Below are 12,146 nucleotides of genomic sequence, written 5' to 3'. Positions count from 1 at the left end.
GGCGCCCCTAGTCTTCCAGTTCTATAGGGGAATTATCCAGGATATTTGAGAAATAATTTCCATTTCAATCAGAGGCTAAAAATTCATTATTTAACCACTTTACTACTGGATGATTTGTAAGTATGCCTCATATGATACTAAAATGGAGCATGTTATTTTTTTGAAATGAAGTTAAGCGCATTTCACAAATATGAGTATTTTTATATGTCAAGTTTTCCTAAAGCTGAACATCAGGAAAAAGTTATTTTTCCTATAAAAACCAATGATATCTATTGCATACATATAAAGATACTGACTTTGTATTTATCCTGTTTAAAGCAGAAAAATGATTGCTTCTTTAGATAATTGTGACGTGTAGTTTCTAGATTCTTGCAAGAAGCTGGAAATCCATGGCAGGGCTCAACTTTATGTTTGGCTCTGGGTGCTACCCGGAAGATAATGAAAAAACAAAACAAAACAAAACACTTCTGCAATGAACTGAACCATCTTTATTTACTAAAAGAGCATTTTTATTATAGATGCAATAAAAGGGAAAATATGGTAAGAAAACATTTCATGTTCTCATTGATCTTTCAAATAAATTGGCAATTGCAAGAATAAACAGTCTCAAGAAGATCTAGCTTTACAGGCTGGTATTTGGAAGACTGACAAATGCAGCATCCTGAATCATTCCCTTGAGAAGTGAAAGGAAGCCTGAGGGGCTCAACAGTAGGAGGTGCAAATCCATTCACACACACTAGTAAGAAGTCCTGAGACCTTTTTTTTTTTTTTTTAAACATAAGATGTAAATCAGGGTTTAATTAGCTAAACAGACAATCGATAGTCAACAAGCTAAATGGAAAAGCCAAAGATTACATTACTATCCTTCTCAGTACAACAAGCCAAAAAAGAATCCCATTTTGAGGTAGTTCACTGGTTTTTGTAAATATCCATTAAATCTCCGTTATATCCCACTCTCCTTAGCCACCCACATTGGTAAATATATCCTGGCTCTGTGTCATCACATTCATCCTGTCCTTGACATAATCATTAGAGATAACTGTCAGAGGCAAAAAAAAGGATTTGGCAGATCCACTCAGAATCAAGAGATCCTATTAAGCTTCATACATTCTCTTTGTGCGATTAAATAATTCTTTGGCTAGGGGCGCCTGGGTGGCTCAGTGGGTTGGGGCCTCTGCCTTCGGCTCAGGTCATGATCCCAGGGTCCTGGGATTGAGTCCTGCATCGGGCTCTCTGCTTGGCAGGGAACCTGGCTTCCTCCCCTTGCTCTCTGCCTGCCTCTCTGCCTACTTGTGATCTGTCAAATAAATAAATAAAATCTTAAATAAACAAACAAACAAATAAATAAATAATTCTTTGGCTAAAAATGAAAGTTTTCAGTTGAACTGTCAAGGAGTTTTACTATCAGATACTTCTATCTCACAGGCCTATCCCCAAAAGGCAATTCTTAGACTCATCAAGTCACCCAACATTAGTGCTAGAGGGATGTTAAAGATCAGTCCAACGACTCTGACAATCGGGGAAACTGAGTCCCAGAAAGGAACGTCATGGCCATGAGTCAGGGGATGGCAGAGCCAAGAAAGGTCTCAGCCTTTGAACTCCCAGAAATGCAAACATTTAAAAGGTTTCCCCATAACATCATAGAGCTTAAGAATCACATGTGAACTTTTTTACAGTTCAGTGTAATGTGATATTACCATTACACACTCAGATATTTAATCTTAGCTGAGACATTGGTATTCAAGGCATTCAGAAACTCATTTCTATGTTGCATAGTTGGTTTGAACCTTTTATTCATGAATCGGAGAAGACATCACTGGTTTGCTCTCTGTGACCTGTCACTTCCCTGAGTTCTCTGGCCTCAGATCACACAAGCCAGTCATTTCACTGCATGCCACTATTCACCATAGGAACCAGGAGGAAGAGTGCTAATAGATTAGCAAAAAACCCCATCTCAACTGCCAAACTACATGCTTCTCTTGATGACTTAGGGCTACCATTTTCATGCAACTAAGCCAAAAGGATTCATGGTGCAAGGTCTGTGCTTAACCTAATACTGGGCTAAAATATAAAGTAGTGTCTTGCATGTAAGATAAACACAAATATGAGGTAAATGAACGAGAAGCAACAATACTGTCATATTATCCCAAAAGTTTCCTTAAAATGACCATGATTATTATCAATACTAATAAAATTAAAATCTGGAACCATAAGCAAAAATTTCAGAAGCAGCTCTTTTAGCCTGTTAGTTGAAAAAAATAAAGAGCCCTTTCTTTCAAGTACAAGTACTTGATACTCCCTTTCTTCCTCTACAAAATGGGTTTTCTGGGGGAAAAAATGTATTCCCAAGATGACAATCCAAGAACATAGGCATATATTCTGAGATGCTATATTTGAGCATTTCTGAGAAGATTGTTTTACTCAATGAGAAGACATATCGTGGCCCTCCTTACTTGAATCCTTCCAATGTCACCCTAATTCAGACTGAAACACAACTTCCTTACATGGCCTACACAACCTAGCTTCTTACTTCTCTGGCCCCCTGTCCAGCCCCAGGGCCTCTCACCACTACTCGCTAGTAACTCTGGCCTTCTTGTGGGGCCCTGATTACACCAAGCTTGCTCCCACCTTGTGCATTTATACCAGATACTACGTCTTCCTCGAAGATGTTCCCTATGATCTTTCCTGTATGCCTCACTGACACTAAAGTCTCTGCTAAAATATCACTCCCATAAAAAAGCCACCTGTGACCATCCTCTCTAGCTCCTCCTCTCCTATAGTCATCATCTGCCCTGCTTTATGTTCTAGCAAGATCTATCCCTCTCAGAGAGTATACTGTGTGTTTCTTCTTAGCCTCCCCTTCTAGAATTTAAGAGCCACAATGACAGGAATTAAGTCCTATTCACTACTGTATTCCCAGGTTTAGAACAGTGTCTGAAGGAAAGTGCTCAATAAATAGAGACAAAGGACTAATATAAGAATTAAAACAGTGAGAATCTACACTAAAGGATTAGTACTAGGGTTGGGAGAAAGTTGTCAAGAAGTTTAATGGCAATGGGAAGGGAAATGATAGAGGGTGGTACACAGTTTTTGGTCCATATATTTCTGAGTACATTTTGCTGTATTACAGAGAAGGAAGATCCAAAAGAGAGAGGGTGACGGGTGGAGAGAACACCAGCGAGTGGATGCGCCACCTGGAGGGCTGACCTCGGGCAGCCCTTCATGTGCAGGGAGGGCCAGGTGGGTGCACATGTGACTAAGCTACAGGTGGAGGCACAAGCAACTGGGAGAGCTCATACCTGAAAGTCTACATAATCTTGGAAGGAGGAAGTCCAATCTGGGAAAGGGGGAATGAAATTGTAGGAGAGCTGATGTAGTAAATAACAGAAAGATGGGAACTGGAGAACAAACTGCAAAAAGTGGGAAATTTTAGTGTTTAGGGACTGATTAGCATGGAGGAAAGGGAAGCTGCCAAGGAGCAGTTAGAGAGGGGCTTTAGGCAGCTCAAGTCCAGAAAGGAGTCATCTCAAAAAAGACAGATAAATCTAGATGATCAAGTGAATGTTTTAAGGTAAGGACTTAAAGTATTAAAAATGTGTCATCTTTGGAGCACCTGGGTGGCTCAGCCGGTTAAGTGTCTGACTCTTGGTTTCAGCTCAGGTCATGATCCCAGGGTCCTGAGATGGAGCCCCACATAGGGCTCTGCGCTCAGCCTGGAGTCTGCTGGAGATGCTCTGTCTCTTCCCTCTCCCTCACCCTCTGCTCCTCCCCCCTTGCTTGCTCTCATTCTCTCTAAAATAAAAAAATAAAATCTTTAAAGAAATGAAAGGGAGTCTTTCAGACTGAACGAATTTCAGAGGAAAGTTACCAGACAGTAACTCAAATCCACACAAAGAAATACAGTACACTGGGAAAGGTCACTATAAGGTAGACATAAAAGACAAGATAAGTGTATTTTTTGTTTTTAAGACTTTTTCTCCTATCTGATTTAAAAGAAAACTGCATAAAGCAATAAGTATAATCTGTGTTAATAAGCATAAAACCTATAAAGATGTAACTTATATGGCAATAACAGCACAAAGGAGAGGGAAAGAATGGAGCTATAGAGGAGCAGTGTTTTTATGTACTAAAAAAAAGTCGGTATTAATCTGAACTAAGTTGTTACAAGATAAAATGTTAATTATAATCTCTAGGAAAACCAGAAATATAACTCAAAAAATACAGTAAAAGAAACCACAAAAGAATTTAAACAATACATTAAAAAATATCTATTTAACATAAAATACAGCAGTAATGGAGAAACAGAAACATAAAAGATGTAAGACTTAAAGAAAGCAAGTAGTAAAATGACAGCTATGAAACCTACCTTTCTGGTAATTATATTAAAGATTTAGTTATTATTTTGGAGGGGGGAAGGGCAGAGGGACAGAGAATTCCAAGCAGACTCCACACTGAGCACAGAGTCTGATGTGGGGCTCCATCTCAAGACCTCAAGATCATGACCTGAGCTGAAACCAAGAGTCAGACACTTAACCGACTGAGCCACCCAGGTGTTCTTGGTAACTACATTAAATGTAAATGAATTAAGTACCAACAGATTGGCAGAAGAGATTAAAAAATGACCCAACTCTACGATGTCTACAAGAGATGCACTTTAGATTCAACGACTCAAATAGGTTTAAGGCCAAACAATAGCAAAAGATATAACAAGCTAGTAATAATCAACAGGGAGTTGGGAATGACCATACTAATATTAGACAAACAGACTTCTAGACAAATATAGTAACTACAGACAAACACATTTTATAATGATAAAAGAGTCAATCCATTGTGAAGATAGAACAATTATAAACACATATGCACCTAACAAAAGAACATGTGAAGCATAAATTGAAGTGAGAAACAAGACAACAAAAAATATTACTTGGAGAATTCAATATCCCACTTTTTTTTTTTTTTTTTTACATTATGTTCAATTAGCCAACTTATAGGACATCATTAGATTTTGATGCAGTGTTCAACGAGTTGTGTATAACACCCAGTGCTAATCACCTTGGACAGCCACATGCAGAAGAATATCCACTTTCAAAAATGAATGAAAATATACTGAAGAGAAACAAGAAAACAAAACACTTAAGCTGTAAATCAACTAGACCTAACAGACATCTAAAGAACATCTCACCAAACAATAGCGGAATACACTTTTCTCAGGTGCAAATGAAACATTCTCCAAAACATATAATGTTAAGGCATTAAACAAATCTCAATAAATTTAAAAGGACCAAAATCATATAAAGTATGCTCCTGACCTCAAAAGAATATTAGCAATCAACAACAGAAGGACATTCAATGTGGAAAATGATACACTCTTAATTGAAAATGGGTCAAGAAAGAAACTGCAAAGGATTTCCTTTGTGGGAATTAGAAGATACTTTGAAATAAATGAAAATGAAAACACAACATATCAAAACTTCTAGGATGTAGCTAAAGCAGTGCTTAGAGGGAAATGTATACCTGCAAATACCTACATTAAATAAGAAAGATCTCAAATCAGTATCCTAACTTTGCAACCTAAAAGGCTAGAAAAAGAAGAGCAAACTAAACCCAAAACTAGTAGATGAAGAAATAAATAGTAGAGCAGAGATAGATTACATAAGAATAGAAAAATAAAGAAAATCAAAGAAACCAAAAGTTGGTTCTTGGAAAAAGACAAAGAAACTGACCAAATTTTAGCTACAGTGACCAAGAAAAAAAAGACAGAAGACTTAAATTACTAAATTCTGGAATAAAAAGGGAAAATTAATACCGACTTTACAGAAATAAAAATGACTGTAAAAGAATACTAAAACAACTGTATATCAGCAAATTAGGTAATTTAGATGAAATGGACAAATTTTGGAAAGCCATCAACTATCAAAACTGACTCAAGAAGAAACAGATATTCTGAATAAACCTATAACTACCTATAATTAGTAAAGAGATTGGTAATCAAAAAACTACTCAGAAATATCATTTAGTCTTAAAAAAGAAAAAAAATTTTGACACAGCACAGCATGGAATGAACTTGAAGACATTATGCAAACTGAAATATGCCAGTGCCCAAAAGCCAAATATGGTATGATTCCACTTAAATGAGGTGTCTAGAGTAGTCCAATTCATAGAATTCATACAAATAAAAATCAAATGTTGGGTGCCAGGGGTAGGAAGCAATGAGGAGTTATTGTTTAATGGGTACAGCATTTCAGGTGTGCAAGATGCAAAGAGTTCTGGAGATAGATGGTGGCAGTTAATGCTGATGAGCTACACACTTAAAAATGGTTATTAATATGGTAAATGTTACGTTATCTGTCTTATACTACAATTAAAAACCCTGTTGAGAGGGGTGCCTGGGTGGCTCAGTCATTAAGTGTCTGCCTTTGGCTCAAGTCATGATCCCAGGGTTCTGGATTGAGCCCCGTCTTGAGCTCTCTGCTCAGCAGGAAGCCTGCTTCTCCCTCTCTCCCTCCCCCACTTATGTTCCCTCTCTCGCTGTCTCTCTTTCTGTCAAATAAATAAATAAAATCTTAAAAAAAAAACAACACTGTTGAGAAAGACAGTCTTACGTGCACTGTTCTTCAAACCCCACTTGGCCACATAAGAATGGGCCTTAGGCCTGGAACATGTGCTTTCCAACAGATAAAAAGCCCACACAGCCTGTGCTGGGCTTACCTCCTTGCTCTGAAATACCTTTCCCTGTTTCAGACTAAATGTGTACTCCTTTGTCCTGCTTAAGCATGGGTGTCAATGACCCTCAGGCATGTTCCCAGCTTTCAGCATCTCTGACACCACAGGAGTGGGGTGGGGTGGAGGATCCTTTTGCTCCTGCACAAGGAATGTGTGTAGGCCAAGGGCCCTACATAGGCTGCCAGGAAGGACCCACTGCTGGCCACAGGGAACTGACACTCACTACCAAACCTGATCATGCTGTGTCTTTTTTTTTTTTTTTAAAGATTTTATTTATTTACCTGACAGAGATCACAAGCAGGCAGAGAAGCAAGCAGAGAGAGAAAGGGGGAAGCAGGCTCCCCGCTGAGCAGAGACCCCGATGCGGGGATTGATCCCAGGACCCCAGGACCACGACCCGAGCTGAAGGCAGAGGCCTCAACCCACTGAGCCACCCAGGTGCCCCTCCTGTGTCTCTTTTTTTATGTGAGTAAAGCACTATTAAATCCAGTGCTTGACTGCACTGTGATTTCTTGGTAACTTCATACTAAGATGCACTGGGCAGAACTGCTTGGACTTCTTCTGATAATCAGCAACAGATGACACTTGACCATGAAAACTACTCACAAAGAAAACCCCTGAACCAAATGGCTTCACTGATGAGTTCTACCAAATGTTTAAAGAAAAATAAGCATTACTCTTTGACAAACTCTTCCAAAAACTAGAAGAGGAGAAAACTTTCCAACTCCTCTTTGAGGACAGAATTATCATTATACCAAAATCAGAAAATGACATTATAAGAAAAGAATATTATAGACCAATATTCCTTAAGAATATAAATTTAAAAATCCTTAACAAGATACAACAAATTGAATCCAGCAACATATAAAAAGGATTATACATTAAGACCAGATGGAATTATCTCAGCAATACAAGACTGGTTCAACATGCAAAAATTAATTAATGCAATACTTCGTAATTGTGGGATAATGGATTTAAAAGCATGACCATTTCTTTTTCTTTTTTTCTTAAAGATTTATTTGAGAGAGAGAGAGCATGAGGTGGGAGAGGATCCAAGGGAGAGGGAGAGAATCTTAAGCAGACTCTGCACTGAACATAGAGCATGACATGGGGCTCGATCTCACAACCCTGAGATCATGACCTGAATTGAAATCAGGAATCAAACACTTAACCAACTGAGCCACACAAGCACCCCGAATGACCATTTCAATAAACACAGAAAAACCACTTGAAAAAATCTAACGCCTTTTTATGATAAAAATACTCAACAGACTTGGAGGAGAAGGGGACTTTGACAACCCAATAAAGGACATCTACTAAAACCCCACAACTAATACCATGCTTAATAGTGAAAGACTAAGAGCTTCTCCTCTAGGATCAGAAGCAAAAGAAAGATGTCTGCTCTTACCACTTCTATCTGACACCGTACTGAAGGGTAGCCAGGGTAGTTAAGCAAGGAAGAGAAATAAAAAGCATCCAGATTGGAAAGAAAGAAGTAAAACTACATCTATTTGCAGGTGCCATGATCTATCTAGAAGCCCTTAAGGAATCTATGAAAACCTATTAGGGTTAAGATACAAGTTTAGCAAGGTAGGAAGATACAAAATCAATACACAAAAATCATTTAGATTTCTATATGCTATCAATGAACAATTAAAAATGAAATTAAAAGTTCAATATACAATAGTATCAAAGAATATTTAGGAATAAATTTAACAAAAGAACTGTAAAACTTGAACACCAAAAACTGTAAAACATCACTGAAAAAAATTAAAGATGATCTAAATAAATGGAAAGATACTCTGTGTTCGTGGAGTGGAAGACAATATTGGTAAGTTCACAGTACTCCCCAGACTGATCTCTAGATTCACTGCAATCTGTATTAGAATCCTAGCTGGACTTTTTTTGGTGTGTGTGTGCAAATTTGGCAAGCTGATTATAAAATTCATATGAAAATCCAAGGGACCCAGAATGGCCAAAATAATCTTGAGAAAGAATAAAGCTGGAGTACTCACATGTCTTAATTTAAAAACTTAACTACAAAGCTAAAATAATCTAGAATAATAAAGTAAAAGTAAGCAAGTACAGTCTGATACTGCTACAAGGATGGGAAAATACATCAATGGAATAGAATCAAGAGCCCAGAAATGCATTTCATGGTCAATAAATTTTTGACAAGAGTGCCAAGAAAATTCAATGAGAAAGAATAATCTTTTTAACAAATGTTGCTAGTATTAACTGGATATTCACAATGAAAAGAACAGTTTAAACTCTATACCATACACAAAAATGAACTCAAAATAGGTAAAAAACTTAAATGTAAGAGAGAAAATTATAAAGCTCTAGAAGAAAACAGGTGTAAATTTTCAATAGTTTCTTACACATGACATCTAAAGCAACTAAAGGAAAAAACAGATGAACTGAACTTCATCAAATTTTAAAACTTTCGTGCCTCAAAGGACACTACCAAGAAAATGAAAAGACAACTGACAGAATGGAAGAAAATATTTGCAAATCGTACACCTGATAAGAGCCTAGTATTCAGAATATAAAAAGAATTCTTAAAACTCAACAATAAAAGGGCTCCTGGGAGGCTCAGTGGGTTAAGCCTCTGCCTTCGGCTCAGGTCATGATCTCAGGGTCCTGGAATCGAGCCCCGCATCGGGCTCTCTGCTCAGCAGGGAGCCTGCTTCCCCCTCCCTCTCAGCCAACCTGTGATCTCTCTCTGTGAAATAAATAAATAAAATCTTTAAAAAAAACCAACTCAACAATAAAAACACAAGTAAGCCATGTAAAGATAGACAAAGGATTTGAATACACATGTCTCCAAAGAAGGTATACCAAGAGCCAATAAGCACATACAAATACTGTCAACATCATCAGTCATTAGGAAATATAAATCAAAGCTAAAGAGATACTGTTTCTCACCAGGCTATTAAAAAAAAGGACACATAATAACAAGTGTTGGCAAAGACAGGGAGGAATTGGAGCCCTCATACATTGCAGCTATACAGGCAAACGGGTGTGAAACAGAATGCAACAGTTTGGCAGTTCCTCAGAAAATTACACACAGAGTTACCATATGGCCCAGCAATTTAACTCCTAGATCTACACACTCAAGAGAACTGAAAACGTATGTCCACACAAAAACTTGTACACAAATGCACAGAGCAGCATTATTCGTAACAGCCCCAAAGTGGAAACATCCCAAGTGCCCATCAACTGATGCATGAATGAGTGAAATGTGGTAGGTCCGCACAATGGATTATTATTTGGCCATAAAAAGGGATAAAATACTGATACATGCTACAACATGGATAAACCTAAGTATAAGAAGGAAGGCACAAAGGCCACCTGCTGCATGGTTCCATTTACATAAGAAGTCCAAAATAAGGAAATCTGGAGACGGAAAGTAGATTAGTTGTTGCCACAGACTAGAGGAAAGAGGGAAGAGCGAAGGCTGCTAACAGCCAAGGAGATTGTTTCTGGGGTGATCAAAATGTTTTGGAATTAGTGATGGTGAGGTGGCACAACCTTGTGAATATATTCAAAACCACTGAATTGTGTATGTCAAAATGGTGAGTTGTATGGTGATTAAATATGCCATCTCAATAAATACATATTTTAATGAAACTGAATTTAGGACACATGATATACCTTATTATAGTAGCAAGGTACCAATGTTGGCTTGTTAAAAAGTCCTGCAATGCACGAACTAGTTGCTTTAGTGATAGACTGAGAATCCCCCAAATGAACTGAGTAAAAAAAAAGTCGAGTTTTTTTTTTTTAAGATTTTATTTATTTATTTATTTGACAGACAGAGATCACAAGTAGGCAGAGAGGCAGGCTGAGAGAGGCAGGGAAGCAGGCTCCCCGCTGAGCAGAGAGCCCAACGTGGGGCTTGATCCCAGGACCCTGGGATCATGACCTGAGCTGAAGGCAGAGGCTTTAAATCACTGAGCCACCCAGGTGCCCCGAAAGTTGAGTTAATGCGCTAGACACTGAAAACCTGAATATGTAAAATCTAAAGACTGCTTTGATTTAAAATGAGTAAATAACAATGACGACATCATTTCAGGAATAGGGTACCAAGGAATCTGCATTTTGCCAAAATATTCAGATCAAGAAAGAGTTACCAACATAGAAATGAATGAAAAATACAGATGAAAGGAAAGGGCTAGAGTACAAAGAAAACTAAACACATCTTGGCTAAACAGCTGTGTTGAAAAACAATTTCTTATCTTGCAATTAAGAACCGATTTCTTTCTAAAAGACACAGGACATTGGGTTAATAGATTTCTTTAAAAGAAAATCTGTTTTGGCTATTGAAACATTAAAAGAACAGAACATCTGTTTTGCAAGTAAAGACAGATTGTAGGGAAGAATCAAATATCAAACCACCGATTAGACCAGCATTTAATCTGTTCTATTTAAATTTTCAATAAAAGTAAATGAAATTACATTCTTGAAATTATAGCTCAGCTGTAAATATTTAACACCAGGAACCTCTAACACTGAGATGTTTTAGAGTATAAAGGAGATAATTATTAGTATATTTTAATTATTTTTAATTCTACTTGACATCTATATCAGAACCAGGTTTTAAAGTATGCTACCTCCCAAATCATTTTTAAAGTATTATAATAGGGAAAACTCACCATCCATGAATTCTGTACATATTGAAATCCTGTTTTCTACGAAAAATGCACCATAAAACCCTATGATATATGATGAATCACACTGTAACAAAAATAAGACAAAGGTAGTTAAAAAAGCAAACAAACCTGCAAGCCAATACCGTAAGATGCTTTATGAGAGAAAATGCCCAAGAAAAGATTACCTTATAAAGAATTTCCAATTCAGACATAATTTGCTTCTGAAGTTCCAGTGTAATATCTAGTAGTATGACCTAAATACACAAAGGAATCAACATTTACACATACATTCACCTTTAAATTAAGTATAGCTATACTCACTATGAAATATAAAAAGGAAAAAATACGTTTTTTCCTCTCTTCATTGCCCCCTTTTTTCCTCTCCACTACTATAACCCCCAGGAATACAAACTGTACTCACATCTGCCTAACCCTTTGTATTGGGGGAGGTGGTACAGAAGTGATTGATGGGACCAAGGAAAAAGCCAGGTCTCAAAGGTCAGTATTAATGGCTTTAAAAGTCAGTTAAGTTATAACACCCTTAATTTATACACCCTATTTTGGCCACACTGGTTATTTCCAGAAAAGGAAGAAAGGAATGACCCTGAAACCATTTAAAAAAAAAAAAATGTCTTATAATTCAGACACTAGCAGAGAGGATAAGGAGTAAAAATAACACTAAAGTAGGTTTTTTTTCACTATGTGGAAATAAGGAGTTTTAAAGACATGTCACCTTTTTATATCTTTCAAAGTCATGTTCCTTTGCTA

The 12,146-nt window shown here is 37.3% G+C and overlaps 1 protein-coding gene across 9 annotated transcripts in view; it reads right to left on the bottom strand.

The window, feature by feature from the left end:
* The window catches only part of MAP2K5 (mitogen-activated protein kinase kinase 5), a 258,142-nt gene that overhangs the window by 151,372 nt on the left and 94,624 nt on the right, over nucleotides 1-12,146 (bottom strand). For all 9 annotated transcript variants that reach the window (XM_080807862.1, XM_080807858.1, XM_080807865.1 and 6 more), the window contains exons 10-11: nucleotides 11,564-11,632; nucleotides 11,382-11,463 (exon numbers count right to left, since the gene is read on the bottom strand). In XM_080807862.1, coding sequence (XP_080663988.1) covers nucleotides 11,382-11,463; nucleotides 11,564-11,632 — 151 coding nt within the window. The remainder of the gene's footprint in view (nucleotides 1-11,381; nucleotides 11,464-11,563; nucleotides 11,633-12,146) is intronic.

Source organism: Martes martes, assembly GCF_963455335.1.
Source record: "Martes martes genome assembly, chromosome: 7".
NCBI classification, from domain to species: Eukaryota; Metazoa; Chordata; class Mammalia; order Carnivora; family Mustelidae; genus Martes; species Martes martes.
This window is presented reverse-complemented; position numbering and strand designations above follow the sequence as displayed.